Below are 26,699 nucleotides of genomic sequence, written 5' to 3' on the forward strand. Positions count from 1 at the left end.
GTCAGGGTTGGAGGACTGACTGCCCCTACTGTAATACAACACAGGCAGCCCTAGGCCAGGTTGCAAGGGGCTCATCCCGGAGTCGCTAGTTGACCTTCCCTTGGTCAACTCCTACTTGAGACGTTTCTGCACACTACTTCTGTGTGCTTCTTTTCCCATGGATCTGCCAAGAATATCACAGGAACAAGACAGTGTCAAATGCTGGTTTTAACTTCCCATTTATTCACATTTCATGGATTGTTACACTTCCTCAAAGGCTCATTCAAATCTAACACACACTGAGATTATACTGCCTGACAATTCAAGTATTTTAGCTTTAGAAAACAATTTCCTGTTCAAGGTAAAAGCAGATTATTCTGTGTGATCGCTAAGAAGTCTTACACCCCTTTACAAATCTGTTAAAGGACAGTTCTCAGTCTGATTGCTTCTGGAAAAACACACGGTGGCCGTGTACAGAGCATGGGGCCAGAAGATGCCCTGAGGAACTCCCATTTCACCTACAACAGGTCATTTCTTTAAAGTCCTACTTCCAGAATGACACTTGGTCTGAGTAGGTGCTCTGTAGCGTCAAGGGGCTGCTTTTCCTCCTTAGAAATAGTAACAACATAGTGAGCAGTCTGGCCAGAACAGACCCCATAACCTTCAAAAGACAGAGAAGGCTGTGGGGTGGGGGGAACCCTGACCGCAAAGTAGGCCTGCCCCTTTACGCCACAGCAGGTATTATTTTTTTGGCACACAGCATGTAAAAATAGGATTTAGAACTGAAATGCTTAAACAGAAAATCAGCCCAAAAGTCAGACTTGTTGCGGACAGTCACAGCCCATACAGTGCGAGGCCAGCGCGGGGCTGAGACTTCGCTTGCTGGGAATGTGTGAAAGCGTGAGCTACAGTGTGGGAAGGCCCAGGCTTAGCATGTCTAGATGCACCCTGACCACAGAGAACACACACTTCCTTCAGGCAAGTATAAGACTCGGCTTTAGATTTTCAAACTGGAGATAAACACCTCAGTTCACATTAAACATACAACAGGCAAGCTTCTAACATATTAAAACATAAATGAAGTCTAAGCCATGGGTTGGAACCAGCTACTAACACAGTGAGGGAGAACAGAGAGCCCTCAAGAGGCCTTCCTGTGACTCACAAACTTCAGTGACTCCACACTGTGTTAAATGCAGAGCACTGAGACAGCTCCTAAAGCACAAAGACAAGACATACTGAGTTATGGTCACACCACATCTCCCCTGTAATTCTTCCTTCCAAAAGTGATAGTCTTAGCAGCAAACTTTGCTGGGAATGTTAGGAAAGAGAAAACCACACCCACTAATTTACAATTAAAACTGGCTGGGGAGCTTAAAAGGCAATCCAGTAATGACCTTTTTTGCTTTTATTCATTTGGTAAATATTCAAGGCATGGGCAGATGCTCACGGAGCACTGCCACCATGGAGAAGTTCCTGAAAGCGCACAGGAGTCTGTCCCTGGCCAACCTCATGGGCATGTGGCTCCGTGGTACTGTTCTGAAATGCATTCCCTCATTTCATCTTTGGAAAGCTGGGCAAACCCAACGTGAACAGGGCAGGGCCAGTGGTAACAGAAGCAGCAACTTGCTTGCTAGAAACCAATTCTCAATGTTGAAAGGCAAATAGATGCACAGCACCTCAGGTCCAGAGCACAAGCAAAAGCACACATCTATAGATACATGCCAAAATGCTCACCAGATCATTGTGACACCCATTAATAAACCCTACCATCCCGCCTTAAGACTACTCGACTAGCACAGGGCTCAGGAGGCAGAGGCAGGTGGATCTGAGTTCAAGGCTAGCCGGGCTACATAGTAAGACAGACGGCATATGAAAATGTTAACCAGGTTTCTTCCCCACCTCTGGCATTAGTTTTAAGAAAGCAACTGTGCACCACCCAGTTTTTGTGACTGTTTGCCCAGGTCAGACACGTGTGTTACTATCTGAGCACTCAAGTACGCACTCCTGGGCACTGTCCCTGAGCCTTCAGATAAGATCTGGTCCTAGTGGTCAATGGTTTTATAAGGAATGAAAACTGGAACTCTATCTTTTTTGGTGGAGGGAAGGAGGGGAGATGGTGTTTTACTATGTACCTCAGGCTGTTGTGAACTCATACAATCTTCCTGCCTCAGCTTTTCCAGCACTGGGATTACAGGCATGAACCATGACCAGCTTGTCATCAAATCTTGCATTTAACTCAAGTGTCTGGTCTTCAGAGAATGGTATCAGTAACCTCACAGCTCTGAAGTGACATGAATGGCCCGTGCAGAACCACGGCTTTCTTCCAAATGGACATACTCAATACCACCTCATCCTTAAAAAAAATAAAAATGGGTTTTTCAGATGCCAAATAACATGCTGCCGTATGAAGCTATAGGCCCAACCAGTTTTCCATGCTTGTACTCTTGCTTCCCATGAGCACATGGCTCCTAAGAAGTCTTCATTCAGGCTGTGCCCGCCAGGGCTCACCAGGGAACAAACGGCCATGAGCACACATTTTTTTTTTTCAGCATGGTTTCACTTTTTCATTTTAAAATAAAGGCTTGTTTATGGTATAAACGATATAAAAACATTAGCAAATTTGTGCTTTTAAAATCCATTATTCCTGACAGCCCCCTCCCATGTTAACTGAGGGAGGTAAACAAGTAAGAGCACCTCATGAGCAAAAACTACAAAACCCAGTCTCTAAAGCGCCAGCTCCCCACGAGCCACTCATGTCCTTTTCCATGAAAAGGCAGTTCCTGGATCAAACAGCCCCAGGTCAAAGGCCAGCACCTGCGAAGAACAGGCTGATGACAGACAGACACCCAGTACCCACAGTTCAGCTCAGAAGGAAACAGGGCAAGCTTGGTCACAGTGTGGTGGCGTAGTGTTTGGCAGAAGTGCTACCACGGGTCAGACAAGCCCAAAGGAGGGGAGCAGACGGGTGTCTTCTGGAGCGCTGTGGGATAACGCCACAGGTCCCCCTTGGCAGGCAGAAGAGCAGAGCCCACAGCTGTCTGAGGGAGCCTTTGGAGAGCTAACTGATACCCTGATGCAGTCCAGTAAGAATCACTTAGGTTAGTTTACTCAGTGAATGAACATTAAAAAAAATCTTCCCAAACTTTTCACTCCAATGTATTTTGCTTAGTTCTCAGGAAGGGAGAAGAGCTTCGACACACCGAAAGGATTTATTGGCCTTAATCTTCCTCACAAAAGTTTCAAGTTACCTAGAAGTTCTCAGAATGTCACAGTAAGAAGAGGAAAGAATGTGACTAAGTTTAGGGGGCAGCGGGGAAGCAGCAATGTGGCAACATTCCTTGGTCAGCCTCAGTGCTCAGGCGTCCTTTTTCTGCAGTAAAATCTTGTGCAATTCATCCGCATCCTCACTAGTCTTCACCCGAATCAGCATGGTGACCGGGACGGTGGGCTGCTTCTCATCGAGTGGGGGGTTGGGAACACAGACGATGAGGACATTGTTTTTCCCTGTTCGGGTGCATGGCATATTGGGTGGAATCAGAACATTCAGCAGTATGTTGCCTTTGAGTAAACAAAGAAAAATATTTATCAAAACATACAAAAATAAATATATAAAATACATATCAAAACTGTAGGATTCATAAGAGGCTAAGACTCAACCCTGAAACAGTTTCTTCATGTATTCAAAGTCATAGCCACAAAAGCTTTCATTTCTTGTGGGCAGAGTGTGACAAACTGTAGGGGAGGTGGGGGTTGACAGGCACCAAGGGAGCAGCGGTGCTTCCTGTTTCTCCGGCACACTCTGAAATCTGAGGCAGGAGCTTTTGTCCAGAGCTTCACCTGCTTACAACCCTGGTAACTGCATGTAAAGAGGACTTGATGGTAACACTTGGATCCAGATCTTCACCATTTCATGGGACTTAAGGATGAGGAAAGAAACAGTGTTTCTCACCAACACTGCTCACCAGCCAAGAGTGACATGAGGGTGATACTGTCATAGTTAGCCAGTGATTCACAGGAAAGAGAACCCCAGGAATATTTCAGGGGTGGCTGGCAGAGCCTCGCAGTACTGACATGTCATAGGTCCACTGCTGTCAGAGCTCCTCTTTTAACGGACTGTTCCAAGGGTCAACTGGAGTGGGGTGGACTGGAGAGTAATGTGGTATTCTTGCTCTATAAAAAGCATTCCCGAGGGCTGGGAAGATAGCCTCATTAATAAGCAGGCAAGCACAAGGGCCTGAGTTCAAATACTCAGAAACCATGTGAAAAGCTGGGGAGAGCGGCACATTCCTGTGATCCCAGCCTGGAGAAGTGAGGAAGGGCAGGAATGGGGGCTGTGGCACAAACAGGTGGATCCCTGAAATTCACTGGCCAGCCAGCCCAGCTGACCAATGAGCTTCAGGTTTAGACAGAGCTTGTTCCAAAAATAAAGGTAGAGACCAGCTAAGGAAGGAGACCTGACATCCTCGAGCCTCCATGTACCAGCCTTCCCCACTAAAAGACTAAACCGAAACCTGTAACTTCTCCTTTCTGCTCACCAAACCAGTCCACGCGCATGCCACTCCTTTGACACACTCCAACATAAGTGAAACTTTTTGTGGTACTTCTCCACTAAAGCTTTTAACAATAGACCTACATCATGTTCCTGATATTCAAAACCAAGTCCATATTAGTAACCAAAATGAATCTGGCTTCACGATCTCTTTTTCATAAAACAAATAAACCCCTATTATTGATCTTTAAAATGCAAAGAACTGCAGTGTCAAGACAAAGCTCCACACAGGGCACCCACCTAGATTGGTGTCTGCCCGCACCAAGAGCTGTGTCTTCTGACTTGCTGTGGGTTTTAAATGCAGGGTCCCCACACCCTTCTCTTTAAATTCATTGTCTTTCTTGTAAAATAGTTTGCACCTGTGGGGAAAACAACAGCGATGAGTAGGCATTCAACAAGTGAGTTTGCTGACTACTGTTCCCCTCCTGTGCGGTAACTGCAGCGGATAAGGATAAACCCTTCTTTGCCAGATTGATGATATCTGGGTAAAAGAATAAAGACTTAGATAATCTAGTTAGATATTTTAGAATTTATCTCCCTGGCCCACCTTTCTTTGTAGTGCTGGGCATGGAATCTTAGGCATGCTAGGCAAGCACTTTGTTGGTGAGTGACAATTCAATTCCCTTACACACCCTTTATAATGCCCCAGACCATTTTTCCTCAGTCAGAAAACATCTCAGCTGACCCACTTCCCACTGTCCCCTCTCATGTGCCCTATCCTGAGTGGCACAGCAGACTAACTCTCTAAGGATGGGTACAGACTCAGCAGTCGGCTTGCATCTCTCCCACCCTGCTTCCGCCCTTACTTTTAAGTTTTTTCAAATCCTCTTAAGGCCTTCAATTTTTGATCCTTTAAGATACAGAGATAAATCTGGACTAGACTGTGACTATGGATAAAGTAGTACACTGTTTTCCAAGCCTGTGTGTTACATGCAGATCCTTAGGTTATTAAGAAAATCCTGCCAGCACCCCAGAGGTGGAGGCAGGTGGGTCTATGAGTTTAAGGCCAACCAGGGTTATACATAAAGTTAAGTCAGCCAGGGCTGCACAATCAGACCCCGACTCAAAACAAAAACAATCAACAAAATTACTATTTGCTCCTTTGACTCACTCTGATGAAGCAGACCCCTGCACACCCCAACAACACATAAAACGATTAGAAAGTCAGGATCGTTCCCATGTGTCACTCGTATTATGAAAACTGTTTCTGCCTAAAAAGCTCTTGAAATAAACAAGAACTCTATGGCCCATGCAGGGGAAAACACTCTAATGTCTTCACCTTATAAAAACACCACTGGAAGCTTCTCAAATAGGACAAATGTTTCCCAGTAAATATCTCAGTACAAGATAATCTTATTTAATTCCTAACAACAGAATTTAAATTTTCCTTCCAGCCTTCTTCACAAGAGGTAGCTCTTGATGCAAAACACCAGAGGAGAGACAGGCTCATACACCCAAACAGGCCATGTCAGGACCCTGTGCCTTACTTTGGCTATGGGCAAATGCACAAAGGCCCACCCCATTCTAGGGACCACAGACACCTCTATGCTGACAGCAGAAGCAGAGCCAAGGCTAAGATCAGTAACTAGGTGACTTTCTGTGGGAGAAGGGAGGAAAAAAGGTTGAGAGATGAGATAAGGAAGTCTATTTCTAAAGTACTTACAGGGAGATAAGCAGCTCAAGTCATAGAGGAGCTAAGATGTACCTAGTGAATCTTTAAAATTGGTTTTAAACATAAACAGGTCAAGCAGGGCAGTCGTGGCACACACCTTTAATCCTAATACTTGGGAGGCAGGGGCAGGCAGATCTGAGGAAAGCCTGGTGCCAGGGTAAGTTCCAGGACAGCCAGGGCTACAGAGAGAAACCCTGTCTCGAAAACCCAAAAACTAACCAACCAAACAGGCCAATCATTCTTCCCTGTTGCAGCTCAGTCCGCTTAGTTAGAGTGAGGCCTGCAAGACCCCCACAGAACCACTCACTTTTTGGAGTAGAAAGCATCCTCCTCCTTCACTTCAGTCACTACCACCTTGGGTGGCTCATCATTCTCTTCTTCATCGCCATCTGCACAGAAACAATTCAGAGTCAGCAAACGCTTGGTCCCTCCCCACCATCCTGAATATCAACCTGGATCACTCCACGTAAGTATCTGTGAACACCTTACTGTTTCAAGGGAAGAGGAGCCAGCTGGATTTTGTGAAATCTTATTTAGTTAGTTAGTTAGTTAGTGTGCATGTACTTTGTACATACACACATGTATACTGAGTGGAGATCAGAGGATAACTTGTAAGATTTTGGGTTCCTGGCATCAAACTTAAGATTGTCAGGCCTAGAGGCAAGCATTTGTACATGCTGAGCCATCTTGACCAACCTATTAATATTTAACGGCAACACTTTTCTCTGTTCTAAAATAACTTCTAACTTGTAGGAAACCCTACAACGAAAGCCATCCTTGTTAATGACATTCACCAAAAAATGTAAGTACAAAATTATACAGACTCAGGTGGAAGGGGGCACCCAACACCATCTCCACCAATGTTCTGTGCCCAGAGCCACATTGTGCCCAGGGATTACCAGCATCAACAATGGCCAAAAGGGCAAAAATAAATTTTTTTAAAGGTAAAGCTTGTCAGAGAAATTGCTTCAAAGCTTTGTCCAAACTGTCTAAGGGCCCAAGGGTCTGACCTGGAATTATAGGACATAGCTCGACGGGAGCGGCAGGAAAGGCACATTCTTTCAGCAAAGCCTCAGCCACAGGGAGGACCAGAGACACTGCTGACACACTAACAGGAAGGACCCTCTCAAAGAGAAAGGCAGATGTTTAAGCCTCCAGACTAAAAGCAACACTAAGGACTTGGATCAAGACTGGACTAAGGTCCAACATGAGGCACTATGATCTCCTAGCAAGATTACTTAACTCAGGTGCCCAGGACTGGAGAAGGAGCTCCAGGAAGGCCAGGTACTTGCTGTTTCAACAACTTCCAAGTCTTTCTGATTAAGTTGTGGTAAACACAAGATGGCAACAGGATCTAATGGTATGGTCTGCAGGACTAGGGCGTGATACAGCTGCCTATAAATTCAGGAGACACTTCCCTCTTATTTAGAGGCAGAAGAGCAATAGAAATTAAAGGGGTCCTTTATTGGACCACAGACCCTGACGGCCTGAGCCTATGGTGAAGAGAAGTTCAGACAGAAGAGCAGTGGTGCCTGGCTTGATATGGTAGCACAGTGGTGCATTGGCAAACACACAAAGTCCTGTACCAGTGGGAAATAGCACATTAACATGCATCCTTAAGGACTCGGTGTTAGAGGCTACTCCAGAGACAAAGGAAGCCAAAGGGCTGAGACCAAAACTCCATATTTGGCTCAAGCCAAGGTTCAGGTACCTCAGCAGACACTGCAGCCTTCTGGAAGCAAGAGCACATCCACACCTGAGGGGAACACTGTATATCTGCTCTTATTGCAAAGGCCTATCCTATCATGTCCTCCTCACCACTTTTACTATTTGTTTTCTTGTATTAAGTTCCTTATATTTTGGGATTTAAACAAGAAATCTTTGTATTTATTACTTACATGTATGTGAGAGTATATGTGCACATGTATCTATGCAGGGGCCTGTAGAAGTCAAAAGAGGGAGTTGGATCCCCTGGAGCTAGAAGCCAAACTTGGGTTCTCTGGAAGAGCAAGAAGAGCTCTTAACAGCCGTGGGTTTTTATATTTTGGACATCAGCCCACCGGCTATTTAGCTCCTGATGTCCCCTACTCTGTATCTCTTTCACTGCCAACTGCCCTTTCCGATGTTCACAGGGGTCCAGGCTTCATGGGATTGTTTCCCTAGTTTTAACTTTGCTGTGGCCTCAGACAATTCATTCAGGGTTTTTTTTTTGGTTTTTGTTTTTTTCTCTTACAAACATTTTCTAGTGGATGGTAGTCATTTACACATAGGAACACTTAACTTTAAATATCAAAAATTAGAAACTTGGTGGCTGTGTAGCATATGCCTTTAATCCTAGCACTTGGAAAGCAGAAGCTGGAAGACCTGTGAGTTCAAGGGCAGTCTGGTCTACACAGCAAGTTCTAGGACAGCCAGAACTACATAGAGAAAAATAAAAAAAACAACAACCCTTTTCCCCCAAAGTAGAAACCTAATTCCTCAGCATCACTAGCAATTGCCCAGGTGTGCCTGAGGGGCCACCACACTGAAGAGTGCATGGACCATCATTTTACAAAGTTTTACTGAGTAGAACTGGTCCTGATCTGTTATACAGAGCATACGAGCACTGAGGATACCAATACCTCTGGCAAGTGTGCCACTGCCAAGACCTGACACAGCCCAAGGACGCTGAGTGTAACTCACAACAGCAGGGCCTTCCTCTGGGGATGAATGACCCTCCTTTGTACCAAGTCTGGACCCAACATTAATGCTGAAGCATCTAATTTATTGCTAAATTCCTAAATACTATCTTTTAAGCAAAATTCAATTTTTATTTATTTATTTATTTATTTTAAATTTTTTTTTTTGAGACAAGGTTTCTCTGTGTAGCCTTGGAAATCCTAGACTCGCTTTGTGGACCAGGCTGGCTCCAAACTTACAAGGATCCCCCTGCCTCTCTGAGTACTGGGATTACAGGCACGCTCCACAGCACCTAGCTAAAATTCAATTTTTCCAAAGTTTTAAATTTGTTTCTTCTATATGCAACACCACATGCCCAGTGCTTTTCAGTTACTGTGCTAAAACTTCAGCCTCTACTCCAGCCTGTCTTTAGCGCACCTTCTCTGTGCAGTTGGAGCTCCATCTCGTGCACAGAGGCTATGTTGTCTGTGCACACCATACCAGTTCTCTCCCACAGAACCAGCCCATTCAGCATTTGTGAGTTTTTTTAACACCCTATAAAAACGGGTCCTGCATTCTATTTTAAGGATAAGGACTAAGCAACTCTGACACACACTGGAAACGGAGCACCCGTGCTGTTCTCATTAAACCTGTGTGGATGTGAAACAGTGGCTCTGTATTTACCTTTGCATTCACTGCTGCTGCCTCCTGCTTGACTTTCTGATGTTTTAGCAGAAAACAGTGAAGGGGATGCTTTACTCTGGGCAGCATCTTTACCAAATAAACTAGAGTTTCCAGTGGAGAATGAAAACCCAGTTAGGGAGCCAGAGCTTAATGAGCCTAAAACTGAGCTCTCAATTTTCTTGCCAAAATTAAACGAGGCACTTGTTGCTCCTTGTGCTGCATCCGATTTCTTTTCTGCTGTAAACTCCACCTTTTCAGATGTGTCCTCCACTTTGCTGCCATGAAACGAAAACGGTAACTCTTGCTGTACTTTTGTTGAACCAAAAAGGGAAGGAGGCTGCACGCCAATCGTCGGCCTGTCAGTCTGGCTCTCAGAACTGCTGCCGCCTCCGTTCTCAAGCTGCTTCTCGATCGTTGCCAAGTATCTCTCGTAGTCTTTAAAAATGGGCGTCAGGTCACAGAGTGGGTTTGTATTCACATGCTTCACTATCCAGTCCCGAACAGAGCAGTTCAAACCAGCCAACTGCTTGTGATAGGCATTCCCAGTGCAGGCAGTACTGGAAGCAGGGCCAGGGGAGGGCTGCTGATTGCTGCTATTACATTTGGGACTGGAAATCTTTTTGTCCACCAAGGTAGCAGGGCCATTCACAGCAAAAGAACCTGTAAGAAGTTAATATTCAAACACTTTAAAAGCTGAAATGATTAAACCATCGAGGGGTTGATTCATTTACTTGTTTTTACTGTGTTCAACAGGGTCTTACTACATAGTCCCAGCCAAGCTGGAACTTGCCATTCTGTTTGTTTCCTGAGCTGGGACAACAGATGTATGCCACCAGGCTCAGCTACAACTTGATTTTTGTACCAGTACCACCACGCTGTGCTTCTCCTGTTACTTCTCAACAAGCTTGTGTTCATCAACTAATGCCAAGGAAATGGATATCGAGCAAATGCACCAAGTATACTCTGTTTAGAAAAGACTAGACAGGCCAGTGGGGTGGTGTTTGACTCGATCTGACATATGAAGCTAGAAGCAGGAAGATCAGGAGTTCAAAGTCATCATCCCTTGATACACAGCTAGAGACCAGCCTGAGCTCCTGCAGCTATGTGAGAACTATCTCAAACGAACAAATACCATACAATATATACTTTGAGAAAAATTAGCAAAATATGTCCCAGGCAAAATCTAACTCAGGACCATCTCGAGGATTCAGCTCATGAGCTTACTCTATGTGAATCCCCAAAGTTCCTAACTAATTCATCCAGAACAGGATTAGGCATTCAGCAATTCCTGTTCAAACCAGAGGAACTCATTGAAGACAATGCCACCCCAGTTTCCAATGGCCACCATGGTGGCAGGTGCACAGAAAGACAAACTTTTGAGCCTATAATTCCAGGGCCTGGATGTTAGGCTCTTGACCCTGAAGTCACATAGCTGGTACCTAGAGAGAACACAACTGCTGTGTGCAGGTGCAGAGGTGTGCTAAGTTGATCCACTCACTCCACGCATCTCCCAAGTCTCATCCTTTCAATACTACATCTGAGGACACAGTGATAGTGACACCTCAGCAGCTGGGTCTGGTAGCACACACTTACAATCCCAGCATTCAGAAGGCTGGAAGAGGAGGATTAAGTTCAAGGCCACCCTAGGCTATACAGCAAGACCATGTCAAATAGAAAAAACAAAACAAAACAAACAAAAACCCAAGCTGGTAGCAGAGTTCTCTTTCAGCATTTATTTCAGAGGGGCCAGAGAGCGATGGCTACTCACCAAAGGATGCTTTAGGCTCCACTGCTGTCTTTGCACTAGAGAAGGGCGTGGTGCCGGCTGTGCTGTTTCCATTTGTCAGTCCTTCCAGAGGCTTCCCTCCAGAGCTACTACCAAATCCAGAAAATGGTCCACTTCCAGAAGGCATAACCAAACCTCTGAAACCTTTAAAGGCACCTCCACTATCAGACTGAAACACAAAGAAGGCACACTTTAGGCAAGCAGACCGCCTATCCTCAAATAAGCAAGTAAAGATAACAGCATCTCAGAACCAGCAGTACTCAGGCATTGTCAGCACTGTACACAAAAGGTGCTATTAGCAATTAGCCAGCCCAGGCAGGAAAGAGGGAAAGATGGTACTTCTAAGGACAGCTGTGGCACAGCTGTCTTCCTCAAAAAGCCAGGAAAGATGGTCCCAATACAAATAGAGCAAATTCATGCACCTGCCAAGTTTCAGAATAACTGAAAATATTCCCAAAACAACTAAACCTCATGCACCTTTTCAGAGAACAATCCCCTAAAGAAACTTTAGAAACACGAAATTAGATTAATTAAAAATACTTAGTCGGGCATGGTAGCACAAGCCTTTGGGAGGCAAGGACTTGGGAAGCAGGCCAGTTTTGTCTACAAAGGGAGTTCCAGGCCAGTCAGAGATACTGTCTCAAAAAACAAAACAAAACAATAATGTTTTCTAACTTCTTAAAACTTTGGGGTTTCTAAACTGTTCTCATCCTATAGAAATCCCAGGAGACCACACTGCAGATTCTAGCCTTTTTACCAGTGAAGCAATCCAACCAGGGAAAACCTGTCTAAAGGGAATAAGGTCGACAGTGATGAGAGCAGGACACCAGCTACTATCCTCTGGCCTCCATGCGGCACAGGAACATGCCCACACAGAGATACAGACACACCAAAGCAGCGAAACTTTTCATCTTTTGAGGGAGTTAGGCTAATAATGCTCCAGCACTTTCACTGGAATGCAACCTATTCTATCTAAACAGCCACACAGGAAGATCCAACCACGTCAACTTAGTTCTAATGTTTGCATTCTTCTCAGTTCTTTATTACATTAAATACTTCAGGGTTAAGGACTCGCTCAGTAGATAAAGTGCTTGCCTTGCCTTCAGGAGGAATGAAATTTGGATCGTGGGACTCCAGGTTCAGCAAGAATACCTAGCCTCAACAATGTGGATAGAGGTCAAGAAAGACTCCTGACGTCAGCTTCAGGCTTTCACACACAGGAGCACTTGTGCATATCATTCATACACACACGAGTGCTAGCAAACAAGCAAACACACACAGACACACACAAAGTAATTTTTGTAGCATAAGCTTTAGTGGAAACATGTATACCGATTCGAGCACTTTTGGAGCTGGAAGTCTGCATTAAAACCAGCACAAACATGACAAGTCTACAATATGCATGAGTACTTCTTTCTAATGTACCAGTTACGCCAATACCAAACTAGAGTACCCCCAAAAGGGAACTATAATCACCATCTCTCACAAACATACACAAATGACTTATGATACACCCTCTTCATTTCCTGGACAGCCCATATCTTGGTTGGTTTTGTCAATCTGACACAAGCTAGAGTCACCTGGAAAGAGGAACCCCAATTGAGAAACTGCCTCCTGGAGGCAAGCCTAGGGTTGATTTTCCTGATTAATGACCCATGTGGAAGGGCCTAACTGTGGGCAGCACCACATTGGGCAGGTGGTCCTTCATTGTCTAAGAAGCATGCTGAGGATCAAGAGAGTAGGCAGCATTCCTCTATGCCCTTTGCTTCAGTTACTGCCAGAGCTCCTGCCTGCCTTTCCTTCCCTTCACGATGGACTACAACTGTAAGCTGAAATAAATCCTCTTGTGAGTTCTTATACCTCATGGTGTAGCAATAGAAACCCCAACTAAGACAGCCCAGTTAACCTTATTGTTACATTTTTCCAAAACAGTTTTAATCATGCCTACAGATCTTCAAATGTTTACTGACCATTCGTACATTATAAAAATAAGGAATGAAAATTCTTAAATGCATCTTCAATTCGGATGCTTTTGTTTATTTAAAAGAATATCATTTATCAGAGGCTGGCTTCGCACTTTGGCATGTCCATGGCACTGAACTTCGGAGCCTTCTGCCTCCACCTCCTGAACTCTGGGTTTATAGGAATGTGCCACTATACCCACAGCTTCACTCTAGTCATGCACTCTGCCAAATGAGCAACAACCTCCTAGCCCCTAAGCCTAATTTTCTGATTAATCAAAATCTAAAATAGGGGCTGGAAAGATGACTAAGTGGTTAAAAACACTGACTGCTCTTCCAGAGGACCCCAGCATGATTCCTATCACCCATACCAAGTGGCTCACAACTGCCTGTAACTTCTGGCCTCTTGTGTGGCACATGTACAGAAATACAAATTAAATCTTAAAAACAAAACAAAACAAAATCCTGAAATAGGCAGGTGGATCTGAGTTCAAGGACAGCATGGTCCACAGAGTTCCAGGACAACCAAACCACACAGAGAAACCCTGTCTTGAAAAACCACCACCAGGGCTGGAGAGATGGCTCAGAGGTTAAGAAAACTGGCTGTTCTTCCAGAGGTCCTGAGTTCAATTCCCAGCAACCACTGTCCTTGGCAGCATGGTTCCATGTAACTCAAGATTGCATAGGAAGCATTCCTCTAAGGCAGATGTGGATGTGAACTAGTCAGTGCACTCTAAATGCATGCAGGTTACACAGAGCCTCCTAAGAACCTGTGGCTATACATTTGTCTGTCTGCTTTGAGTTACACAGTGCATATAACCCAAGCAAACCAAGTTCACTTTTGTAATGTGAAGGTAAACGCGCCTCTCTTGTCACCAAGCCTGATGACCTGAACTTGATGCCCAGGGACCTGATGCTGGAGAGAACTGACTCATGCAGTTGCCCTGACCTCCAAGTGTGCATAACAGGTACACAAGCATCCCCCAGCTATACATACACATATTAAAAAAATGTGAACGGGGAGAGCATTTGCTGTGTAAGTACTCTGCGACTGGGAAATGTTAGCAAGACCCCAAAGCTGCAGGAAGCACTCACTTCAAATCCAATGTTTCTACGCTTTGCCTTTTTTATGGCTCTATTCTTCAAGACTTCTTCGCTGGCCACTGAGAATGTTCCCACCTGCAAAAATGGACAAATTAGAAAGCAGAAAGGTGGGGCCAAAGAATATTAAACACTAAACACAAACATCAGAATAGACAAACTTATCTGATATGTGATGCTCTTGAAAGAGTTGACTGTTAACACATTACTAACACACATTAGGTAGTTATAGAGCACACCTTTGATCCCAGTCCTTGGGAGGCAGAGGCAAGTGGTTCACTGAATTGAATTCCAGGACAGCTACAGCTACACAGAGAAACCCTGTTTTGGAAAACCAAAAGTAAAAAGAAACAACAAAAAACCTAAATGAGGCAAGTCACAAAATTTCCAGAAATCTACAAATCCAGCGTCTAAGTTCCAAGCCAGAGATAGAAATATGTGATTTCTAAAATTATAAACACAACTAAATCTTGCTTCAAAAAATACTTATGGCTGGCTTCCTCAGATATAATAAGAAGAAAACACAGTAAGATTTCCAATGTCAACAAGATGTAAGAGCTGTCATCCAAAAGCTGACAGATGCCTTGGCTCATGACTGGTGAAGCCCATTCTGAAACCAGACGTCTGACTCTTACTACCACAGTTTTCAAAAAAAAATTATAATTTGCTACGGATAGGATAGTGTCCACATTTTCCTTTTGTAGAACAGGATCCTGTATATGCTACGCCTGAGCTATAGCCTTGGCTCACTGTTCTGAAGAGCAGTTCTGCCCACCTTGCCCATAAGGCCAGATACCTAGGACACAAATGACCCTGTCACCGGTGCTTGTCTACAGTGTACTGAGTATGCTGTTCACAATCACCATTTGCTGAAGGGCTTTGGTTTCCCATCATCTGTGTACTTACCTGTGGGCTAGAACTAAGTATTTTCTGTACAAATTCTCACCAGCCAGGTGTGCCAGCTCCCACCCACGGCCCTTGTCCTGAGAAGGCTGAGGCAGCAGGACTGACACACAATTCACAGCCAGCCCAGACTACAAAGTGAGCCCATCTTATCTACAGGCATTTCAGACCATGTTAACATTAAAAAGACCCTCAGCCCCACAACAAGGACCATCTGGCTACGCTTGTTCCAACTAATGTAATTAACTTCCACACTTGTTTCAGTTGAACCTGTCTGAGTTCTTTCACTCCTGACACTTTATATGGTAGTCAAGATCTTATTCCATTCCAGAACTGTGCTTGACACCAACACATCAACACATCCACACCCACACGCATGCCTCAATTAAAAACCTAGTCAGTTAAGTTAAAGACCCTTTAAAAAACATTTTAAAGGGTGGTTTGGTTTCCCTAAACACCAATGTATATATCAATACCAAAAAGAAAGACACCAGCCTACGAATAAAGCTGCAGAACACTTTATTCCCAATTTCTTCTTTCCTTTCCACCTAGCTGTGTGCTATAGACCAGGAGTTTCCTTTGCTGCAGATTTGCTTGAACTGGCCTAGGAGTATCAACTAGCTCCAGAGAAGTAAATATGCAAAGATTTCCTCATAGAAGACAACTTTACTTTTGCTGGCAAAGAAACTACACTGATGTAAATTCTATTAAGTCAGTGGGACTGCTGGGGCGCAGATCTAGCATAAGAACAGCAAACAGCGGGGCATAAGAAGCAATGGAGAGATCAGAATAATAAGTGAGAACTGCAGCTGACTAGCTCCCTTAACTTGCCTTCTAATCCTGACTAAAGCACTCAAAGCACAGAAGAGAATGCCGGGTGTGAATCGTGCTGTACAGACTCAGCGCGAACATACACTAGTAGAAAAGCACATTCCCAAATGAAGAACAAGTTTCTACAGTATACACACAGCTCACGAGAAACCATCACTTCTCCTGTTGTGTTTTCTTGAAGATTTTTTAGTTCTACCATATTCTTCGCAAGGAAAGCAACTCAAGCCTAAAGAAAATAGCAAGAAATCACTAAGGAAACTGCTCTGTACCTCTTCAGCTTCGTCTTCTTGATCCCAATTCCTATCCGTTAATTCCTTCTCAGCAATTCTTTTGGCCATTTTTGTGAACCTAGATTAGAGAAAACAAAAACAAGATGTTCGCTTTTCTGCACCAAGATAGCTCTTACAAATAACATTTTTTGTTGCAGTCTTCATTTATTTTGTAATAAAATCACAAAATAGGGAAGTGTAGGAAAAAGCAATTAACCAGTTTTAAGCAAATCAGACTTTGTGGGCCCGGCTCCAAGGGATAGAAACACAGTAGGAAATTGAGGAAAACATGAAGTTCAGAGAAGCTAATTTTACTTTTTTAATTAAAAATTTTTATTACAAGTAATTTAAAAAATCCTAGCCTAAGATCTGGTAAGCATGCTCCTGATGCTAGTGAAAACTGCATCATTGAAACTTTACAGTGGGCTGTGGGCTCCAGTGTCACATGCAATGCAGGACTCTTTGGAGAGGCAGGAAGAGACTCCTGAGGAACACTACCATTCTTTCTCAACAGAAAGCCAACTCTATTTGGAAAATTAAATACAACAACTACTGATTTTCAAAATCTACAGTATTCAAGTTGTATATTGTATGTATATACAGTAAAGTCCTTAAGTCGATGCAAATATTCTTGCCATAAACATTTTTTTAACATTTAAAATGTAAAGATGATTTATAAATTTCTTCTTGGGTAATGATTTTAATAATGCAGTGGAAATACTTTTGCAACATGAGTTGTTTTCTTAAGGCTACAATTAATAGAAATGTCTCCCAATTAACATTTAATTGCCTTGAATTACATATTGTGCAAAGCTAAGACAATATGCAGGATCTCGGGATATGTTAGTATGTGAGAATATAAAATGCTTCAAAAAACACAGCCTCAAGGCTGAAGAGAGGGTCTGGCAGGTGAGAGTGCACTGCTTTAGAAGAAGGCAAGTGTTTGATTCTCAGTACCCAACAGCAGCTCACAAGTACCTGCAACTCCAACTTCAGGGGTATCTAACTCTTCTGGGTTCCACAGGCAAGCGGGCACACACCAACCAGATGGCAAGTCTTTAATAATAATAACAATACTAGTAATAGCCAGGCATAGTGGCACACACCTTTAATCCCAACACTCAGGACACAGAGGGAAGTGGATCTCTGAGTTCGAGGCCAGGCTGGTTGAGTTACAGGACAGTCAGGGCTACACAGAGAAACCCTGTTTTTAGAAACAGTAACATCAGGGCTGGAGAGATAGCTCAGCAATTAAGAGCACATATTAATCTTGCAGAAGACCAGTTCCCAGCATCATGTCAGGCACTTCATGTGCCTATAACTCCAGCTACACGGGACCCAGTGCTCTCTTCTGGCCTCCACAGACACTGTTTTTTGTTTTGTTTTGTTTTTTCCTTTCTCTCCTCTCCCTCAAAATGAAAAGGAACAACAAACAAAAGGAAAAGAATTAACCCACACCAGCTCTTACTGAGGGCTTTGTTCCAACATTGTTTTGGTTTCTTCAGAGCCACTGGAACTGCAGGGGTACTTGCCCAGGCTGGCAGGTGGGACTCCTTCCTGATACTATCTCCATTCATTTGCCCTCAGCACAGCAAACCACTATCGCAGGCATCCCAGTACAGTCACTAGACATAAGTTGTCCATCACTTAATGCTCTACAGCAGATTAACCACTGCAGAGTGTCAAATCAGGGAATTCCAAAGCCCTCAGAGACCTGATGTGCAGGGGCGCTAGCTTTCAAAGCTCCAATCTTTTACATTTCTCTTACGGGTACTTTTTCTCAAATTACAGAATGAATGATTTTTAAATTGAAGACCCTAAAATATACAGCATGCACTTTAAATAAATACCAGTAACTGGGAACCTTCTCCCCTCCCCCCAACAATGCAAAGTTAATTTTATCAGAAACACCATTCTTTATAGAAGTGTTCACAGGTAAGACCTCTGGATCCACCAGGAAATTTTTCTAATCCTTACCTAACATCACCACCGGAGGGCAGAAGAAGCAAGCAATGGATCCACTATATTTACTGTATAAATACAGACAAAAGGGGTGGTGGAAAACGCAATGTGCGGCACTAAGGGAAATTTTAACTTCTAAACTAAAAAGTAACTGCCATAATAAAACAAAGCAACGAGGCTGCAGCCACTTCACACTTACTCGGATAAACCAGAAGGTAGGAAGTTTAACTTTGTTAACTGGTAACTGACTCTAAATGTCCCAAACCTGCCTGTCTCAGATAATCCGCTGTTGAATCAGTGATCTGAAGATATTACATATTTGAGAAAATACAAAATACTGGCTTTCAGGGCAAGCTGAGAGAGGCTGGACTCCTTCATCTGTGGGAGGGAGGGGGTCCTATGAAAACTAAGCATAGCTTAGGATAGTGCCTACAACAGAGGAAACGCTTCCTAAATAGTAAAGAAACAAGTTTGGTTAAAAACAAATGGCATAAAATACTATTTTCACTCCAAAACTCAAAAGTTGTAGCGTTAGTAAACAAAGTTAACTCGAACTATAGGCTAGACGTTTAAAACACATTTCACCAACCTGGGTGATGGCAATGGGGGAGGCTGAGTCAGGAGAGTTTCAGGCCAGGCTAAGCCACACAAGTTCAAGGCATCACAGAAGACACACACAGCAAAACCCCGCCTTAACAAAAAAGCACCAAATACCTAAGTTTTCCACATTCTAAACAGTTAATTTTTCTCCTTTGAAAAGAAATCTCTGCGAAGTATCTGGAACAAGGCCTGGCCCCGGGGACTCATTTGCCAGCTATTTATGGTGGTTATTAAGACTATTTCTGTTTTCTTTTCCTTTTGGGGTGTTGGGGTTAGGACGACCCAGGGTCTTCTCGTACGTGGCAGGAAAGCCCTTTAACTAATATGTTAGCGGGGAAAATGAATCCCCGAAACAAATGAATTACACCCGCGGCCCGGAAGAGTTTCCCAAACGTCTGCGTTGCTGGGTAAAATGGCACCACGAAATGCTTTCTAGATACGAAGAGACGTAGTTAGTAGGAAAAAATTCACTCTTCCCGAACGGCCGCTCCCTGCAAGCGTGTGCACCGGGTCCATCCCTGCTCTTAAGGATGAACTTCATAGGAAAACACTGCTTCGGCTAGCCTCGACCGATCGGTCACTGTAACGCCCCGGGAGCCCAAACCTCAAGACTGTCTGGGGGCGAACCCGGGTGACCAACGGCCTGGGAACGCGGTGAGCGCCCCGGGGCCAGTCCAGGGGACGGCGTGTGAGGATGGAAGGCGGGGGTGGCCCAGGGCAACCCTGCCGCCGGCCGCCGCCGCCGCCTACCTCCGCCCGGGCCGAGGCCCGCGCCCCGCCGAGCCTTCCTCCGGCCAGGCTGGACGCCGCGGTTCACAGCGCAGGAACCCGCCCGGCTTCACAAACAGCCGGCCGCGTCGCCAAGGCCGCCGGCGCCCCGCCCTCCCGGCCTGCCCGGCCCTCACCTCCTGGGCGGCCGCGGCCGATCGCGCTGAGTTCCGGGCGCCGCGGGGAGCAGGGGAGGCCCAGGCGGCGGTCGCGGCCGCGGGGAGCTTCCGGTGCGCCGAGCGCCTTCAAGGCCTTTGAGTGTCTGAGTCCAGCACGGAGGGAGAGAAACATCCGCCTAGCCCGGAGCCGCTACTGAACGGTGAAGAGAGCGCTCTGAGCCGCCATCTTATAACTCGAATATACCCCTCAGAACCAATCCGGAAAAAAATAAAATAAAAAAATTAAAAAAGGGAGGCAAGAAACGCCCGCGTCCAGCTACTGCGCAAGCGCGTCGGAGACTCGGCCGCCGGCGCCACTTCCGAAGGACCGCCGGGGGTCGCGCGGCGCATGCGCACGCCCTCCCTGGAAACGGTCGCTGGGCGGAGCGTCGGGCCTCGCGCGTGCGCGTAGGGAGCGCAGGCGGTGGCCGTGGAGCCGGCGCGGGCTAAGCACGTTGGTCACGTGTCCAGCCGGCGTCCGGGTTCGCGCACCGATCGCTACTAGGGCGCTTGCGGGAGGCGCTGTCGGTCGGTCGGTCAGACTTTGGTGGAGGCCTCTCGGGGTGTGGTGGGCGGCCGAGGAGGCAGGCCGTGAAGCTGGGGAGAGACGAGGCGCGTACAACGTGATCCTCCCGCGGCTGACCCTTGGGGAGCTGGGGCTTGGGGTGGGGAATCTCAGCCCGCTGCTTGCAAGTTTGGTGGTGGCCCTTCCCGCTGTAGGTCCCCTGCATCAAACTGCTGTCGCGTGGTAGGCAGCCACAGTTTTTGTTTTGTTTTGTTTGTTTTTTCTCCCCTCCTTGGGAGCTGTGGGGGTGAAGTAAATTTGCCCGAAGCTGCACGACCAGTTGGGGCCCACAGGACGTGAAGTCCCCCGAGGGATTCTTAGCTTGGGACGAACACCTGCGCCCTGCATTGTGTTTTTTTCTGCTTTTAGCTGTGCATTTTACTACAAAGGGATGCCAGTTGGGCTCGTTCCCCTGATTAAGGTTTAAAGAGAAAGTTAGCCAGAAGACGCGATGGTCATTAGACCCACCCTGAACCACCTAGAAACTTTTCAGAAAAATAAACATTTCTAGAGCAATAGTTCCTAACTTTTGGGAGAGGAGAACAAGTGTTCCAAAGAGAAATCTGGTGTCTTAATTTCAGGGTGTTTCATCCCTCAATGCTTTGATGAGAACTGCATGAGGAGACTAGCTGTCATGGCCTAGCACGTAGTTTAGTTCCCAAACCCACCGGAGAGAAAGAAAGAGAAAAAAATAGATTGCACTTAGTGTATACATGGGTTCTGGATTCAACTGACTGCAAATTACATATATTCTGAAAAATTGTGTTGAACATGTGCAGATTTTTTTTCTTGTCATTCTCTACACATTTCAACTATGTCATTAACATCGTTTTTTTTGTTTTTTTTTTTTTTGTTTTTTTGTAATCTAAATAGTCCAGAAATAATTTAAGTATCAGAAACAAGTTAGGTCATGGTGACTTCCAACTAAAGTCACTGTGAGTATACAGGTGTTCCCACCAGCCTGCCTTTGAGGGCCCTAGTAACCTCTGACGTCACCACCTGCCACTGCTGCCCCCCCACCTGTCAGGTGTGTGACTGATAAGAGGACCCCACCATCCTCTCTAGCTCTCTTACACACTCATTCACTCACTCTATCATGGAATGCACCCCTTCTCTTCCCCCGCCCCCGCCACAATAAACCTTTATGCCAAATATGTTGAGTGGCATATTAATTATTATTATAACATTGGGGCCTTGAAACTCTCCTTGTCTCACCCCACCTCAGTTCCTTCTGCTACACTGCTCCCAACAGTTTTGCTTTCTGGTCCATGGATGGCTCCATTCCTGCATCCAACACCTACAATTGATGGGTTTCAATGTTTCTCTGGACCACTTCCCTGGATAAGGATTTGTTCTATCAGCACCTTTTTACCCCCTTACCTTTTGGCTTCTTGAAATCCTGATACCGGGTGACTATGTCTGCGAAAAGGATGGTTTACCAGAACAGCGTGTGCCTTCTCATTTTCTTTGTCTCTGCTGGGGTTTTCAGGACACCGGGGCCCCTGGCTTAAAGCTTACCTTACCTCATCCATCAGAAGTGTGTCCTGATACACCTACCTTCTAAATTTATCGAATCTGGCCTCAGTATTTGGGAGAACATGAAAAAAATCTTCAGTCTCAGGTATCAAGGACTTTTCTTGTTGCTGTGATCTACTTGACAAATCTTCAGAGCGAAGGGGGTTCTTTTGGCTTGCAGTTTGAGTGGATACAGAGCATCATGGCAGGAGTGTGAGGAAGCTGGGTCACATTGCATCTGTAATAAGGAAATATGGGGAGATGAATGCTGGTGCTCTGCATGCTTCTCCTCTTTGTTCTAGGACTCCAGCCAGTGAAAAGCTGCTGTGGTGGTTTCAATAAGAAATGTCCCCCATAGGCATTTGAGCACCAGATCCCCAGTTGGTGGTGGTGTTTGAGGGAGGCTTAAGATACATGATCTTGCTGGAGGAAGTATGATATTTGGGGTAGGCTTTGATAGTAAATAACTATACCCTACTTCTAGCTCACTCACTCTGCTTCCTGCTTATGGTTGAGTGTAATCACTCATCAGTTCCTGCTGCCATGCCTGCCTGCTGTCATGACTCACTGCCATAATCAACTCCATTCCTCTGCAACCATAAACCCAAATAAACTCTTCCTTAAAAAAAATGTGTGTGCCTGAGTTGGATACATGTGCAACCACATGTGGACTTTAGATGAGAATGTTTGTCCTCTGGAACTGGAATTCTAGATCGTTGTGAGCCACCATATGGGTGCTGGGAACTGACCTCTGATTCTCTGCATAGACCATTAAGGACTCTTACCTGATAATCCATCTCCCCAGCTTCTAGAAGTTGCTTTTGGCCAGGGTGTTCTATCACAGCAACAGAAAAGTAACTAATACAGGCACTGACCCCATGAGAGGGTCTTCTCACCTCAAGCCAATCTAGAAATATTCTTACAGATATGCCCAGGGCTCTGTCATGTTGACAGCACTCGTGGTCTCAAGTTTGTTTCATTTACTCTCATATAGATAAAATTTCCTTGCCCATATCTTGTTTGTTTCTGCCAACAGTCTCATCTGAAAAAGAAACATTATGCATCTAAAAGCACACTTGGCACACTAAGGACAAAGTATAATACACATTTCCAGTTCAAGGAAGCTAGCATATACTGATTTTTAACATGAATTGGCTTATTCTGTTCCCATATTTTTGTTGTTGTTTTGGTTTGTTTTTCGAGACATGGTTTCTCTATGTAGCCTTGGCTGTTCTGGAACTCACTGTAGACCCAGGCTGGCCTTGAACTCACAGAGCTCTACCTGCCTCTGCCTTCCAAGTGCTGGGATTAAAGGCATGCACCACCACCACCAGGCTTTTCATATTTTTTTAAACCATACTTTCTGTCTTTGGCTATCTCTAATGATCTATTAAGCAAAACCTTCTATTCCTTATAAACATGGCTTAATTTAATGACTTTAATATATTTACATGAAGTCTCCCCAAAGAACAATTAGTGGGTCTGTGCTGGTTAAGTATGTTTGCATTGTTCTGTGGTTGTAGATCCTGTGTACAGTCTAGAAGAAAGGGGACCTGGGATCCCCTAGTCTCTGGCAGCTGAGCCTCAGCAGTTCTAGCTGCTTCACAGTAGAGGCGAGGTGGAGTATGTCTGGAGTGCAGCGGATCCTTCAGGGCATCTCTTTGGGCTTCATGTCCTGTGATTAAAGTCAGTGGGAAACTACCACCACGGAACCCAGGCAGAATGATAAATTACTCAGATCCTTCAGGAATGAAGATATGGGTCTACCAACTGCAGGTAAAGAACCAAGACTCACTGAAGTGCTTACTGAGGATGGAGGAAGTACAGGAAGGTGGTTGTAAATACCAGCTGAGGCCAAATGGCCAGGTACAGAAAAGAGGTTTGTACCTGGTATGAACATTTTTAACATGTTTATGCATACATTAAGCAGATATTGTGTTTTCTTCCATTTCTTTATCATGAAATGTAGTATCTGTTGATATGTCAGTGGTTATGTATCATAAATCTATATTACCATATTTAAGTTATAAGACATGACTAATCATTCCTCTAGAGACTTTGCTACCTAAGCCCTTGGGAGATCAGAACCTTACATTCAAGGCTGCAGATGGTGGTCATAGGAACTGAAATATTTTGTGTTTCTCAGCTGGATTTTTATTTTTTTGGCCTTAGTGTGATTGCTTATATGCTATGGCCCTGAGTATATAACTTAGTTTCGACTTTTATAGGAGCGCACTTTTAAAGAGACTTTGGACTTTTAAGGTATTGGGATTTGTAAAGACTCTGGGGGCTTTAAGAAATACTTATTTTATGTGTGTCTGAGCGTGTGTCTGTGAACCACCTGCATGCAGTGCACTCACAAGCCAGACAAGTGTATCAGAGCTTCTGGAACTCAAATTACAGACTGTTGTGAGATACCATATGGATCCCAAACGCTAGTCCTCTGGAAAATTAGCCAGTGATTTAACCAGTATATATATCTCCACTCCCATATTATTACTTTAAAAATACTTGAAAAAATTATGTATATTTTTTGTCTGCATGTATGTCTGTATACCATGAATGTGCCTGGTACCATTGAAAGCCAGAAGAAGGTAGCAGATCCTCTGCAACCTGAGTTACAGATGATTGTGAGCTGCTATGTGGGTGCTGGGATTGCACCCAGGTCCTCTGATAGAGCACGCAGCGCTCTTGACCATTGATACATCACTCTAGCTCTGCTTTGAAGACTTATAAAAAGCTGGACTACATTCTACATTATGAAATAAACATGAGTCTTTGGGGACTAGCATGAAACATACGGTTTTAATGTAATGTGTTTGGGCTGGAGAGATGGCTCAGATGTTAAGAGCACTGGCAGCTCTTCCAGAGGTCCTGAGTTCAATTCCCAACAACCACATGGTGGCTCACAACCATTTGTAATGAGATCTGGGACCCTCTTCTGATGTGTAGGTGTACATGTTGGCAGAACACTATATACAGGATAATTAAATAAATCTTAAGCAAATGATGCAATTGTTTGTGAACTTGATACAACATATGATACCCTGGGGAAAAAGTCTAAATGAAGGCTCATCTACATCATGTTCACCTGTGGGCATATCTGTGTGAGATTGTGTAGGTTTAGATTTCTTTATTTTTTTTAATTAAATTTTTATTTTTTATATTAATTACAGTTTATTTACTTTGTTTCCCAGCTGTAGCTCCTTCCCCCATTCCCTCCCAATGCCACCCTTCTCCCTCCCTCATCTCCTTCCTGCCCCTCTCTTAAGTCCACTGATAGGGGAGTTCCTCCTCCCCTTCCATCTAACCTTATCTTATCAGGTCTCTTCAGGACTGGCTGCAATGTCCTCCTCTGTGGCATAGCAAGACTGCTCCTCCCTCAGAGGTGGGGAGGTCAAAGAGCCAGCCACTGTCAGAGACAGTCCCTGTTCTCCTTACTAGGGTCACCCATTTGGATGGTTACTGAGCTGCCATGGGCTCCATCCGAGCAGGGGTTCTAGGTTATATCCATACATGGTCCTTGGTTGGAGAATCAGTCTCAGAAAAGACCCCTGTGCCCAGATATATTTGGTCCTTGTGGAGCTCCTGTCCTCTCCAGGTCTTACTAACTCCCCCTTCTTTCATATGATTCCCTGCACTCTATCCTGAGTGCCCTGTACTTAGCATCTGAGGTTTAGATCTGAGGTTTAGATTTCTTAAACACCTTTTTTACTTAAAGGTTTATTTATTTATTAAATATACAGCATTCTGCCTGCATGTGTGCCTGTGCACCAGAAGAGAGCACCAGATCTCACTATAGATGGTTATGAACCACTGTGTGGTGATTGGGAATTGAACCTAGGAACCTTGGAAGAACAGCCAGGGTTCTTAACCTCTGAGCCATCTCTCCTACTTAAAGTTCTTAAATGCCTCTACCTCCTTTTCAATCTCTTGATCTTAGGTAGGAGATTAGTAGGGAAAGGGGCTGTAGACCTCCCTGCTACTCCCTGCTGATTAGAGTCCTTGGGTTCTTTGGAGATATTCCAATCCCAGTTGTCAGGATACCAGCAGTCCAATTGAGTAGCAAAGCATCAAACCACAGCAGCAGCAGCAGCAAACAGCAAGCAACAGCAACAGCAGTGTTACTACTCGGCAAGGAGCAGCAAATCTCCACTTGTTGCAGGTTGGCCTGGTGCTATGTATTTTAATGTTAATTACCGGCCCCCAAGTTTTTGTCCCTGCTCAGAAGAGCACATTCTCACATATACCTGTCCTTGTTGTGTAAACCTTGCTCCACCTAATTTAAATCTGGTTGGTTTAATAAAAAATGCTGAAGCTTGGAATTTGGCAGAAGAAAGGGAGATGGAGTTTGAGGTTCCACAGGGGAGTGGGTGGAGGAACCACGAAGACAGAAAAAGGTGAGGAGAAGGAAACCAACCAGGGCCAAGGGTTACATGGCTTGATCGGCGTGGATGGGGGAGATGGAGAACATTAGTAAGTATTTTGGGACCATGGATGGGAGGTAGCTTGAGATTGGGGCTGGGAGGTAAAGTTAGTTTAGAGGGTTAACAAATAAAATGCCCCAGGTAAAGGCTACTTTATAAAATTCAATAGGTGTCTGTGTCTTTATCTGATTGATAGCAGGTTAGATAATACCACCAGGATAATTATAACCTAATAATAAACATTTATTAGGCCATACCTTTTCAATTTACAACACTGCCCAAACAGCTCGAGTCCGCCAAAGCAGCACAAC

General features: G+C 44.7%; 1 protein-coding gene across 5 annotated transcripts; it reads right to left on the minus strand.

Moving 5' to 3' along the window:
• Positions 1-202: 202 nt before the first annotated feature.
• Positions 203-19,997, minus strand: Nup50 (nucleoporin 50). 5 transcript variants are annotated; one of them, XM_021630861.2, is made up of 9 exons: positions 19,861-19,997; positions 17,372-17,449; positions 16,394-16,472; positions 14,385-14,468; positions 11,311-11,497; positions 9,543-10,202; positions 6,508-6,589; positions 4,769-4,887; positions 203-3,537 (listed from the first exon to the last, which is right to left on the minus strand). In XM_021630861.2, exons 3-9 carry the CDS (start codon positions 16,460-16,462, stop codon positions 3,335-3,337), a joined length of 1,404 nt encoding a protein of 467 aa, XP_021486536.1. In that variant the 5' UTR covers positions 16,463-16,472; positions 17,372-17,449; positions 19,861-19,997; the 3' UTR covers positions 203-3,334. The 5 variants fall into 5 exon arrangements, with proteins under 5 accessions (XP_021486536.1, XP_021486537.1, XP_060244881.1 ...); XM_021630862.2 differs by lacking the exons at positions 17,372-17,449; positions 19,861-19,997 and adding exons at positions 18,945-19,046; positions 19,706-19,802; XM_060388898.1 differs by lacking the exon at positions 19,861-19,997 and adding an exon at positions 19,706-19,784.
• Between the last annotated feature and the right edge of the window lie 6,702 nt (positions 19,998-26,699).

This window comes from Meriones unguiculatus, chromosome 8, assembly GCF_030254825.1.
Source record: "Meriones unguiculatus strain TT.TT164.6M chromosome 8, Bangor_MerUng_6.1, whole genome shotgun sequence".
In the NCBI taxonomy this organism is placed as follows: Eukaryota; Metazoa; Chordata; class Mammalia; order Rodentia; family Muridae; genus Meriones; species Meriones unguiculatus.

Excerpts from the sequence above, each read along its gene's own strand:
- Nup50 (XM_021630861.2), bottom strand. The coding sequence starts at position 16,462 with ATGGCCAAAAGAATTGCTGAGAAGGAATTAACGGATAGGAATTGGGAT. Across the intron at positions 14,469-16,393 it reads AAGAAGACGAAGCTGAAGAG|GTGGGAACATTCTCAGTGGC; the intron begins GTACAGAGCAGT and ends CCATTTTTGCAG. Across the intron at positions 11,498-14,384 it reads GTAGAAACATTGGATTTGAA|TCTGATAGTGGAGGTGCCTT; the intron begins GTGAGTGCTTCC and ends TTTGTGTTTCAG.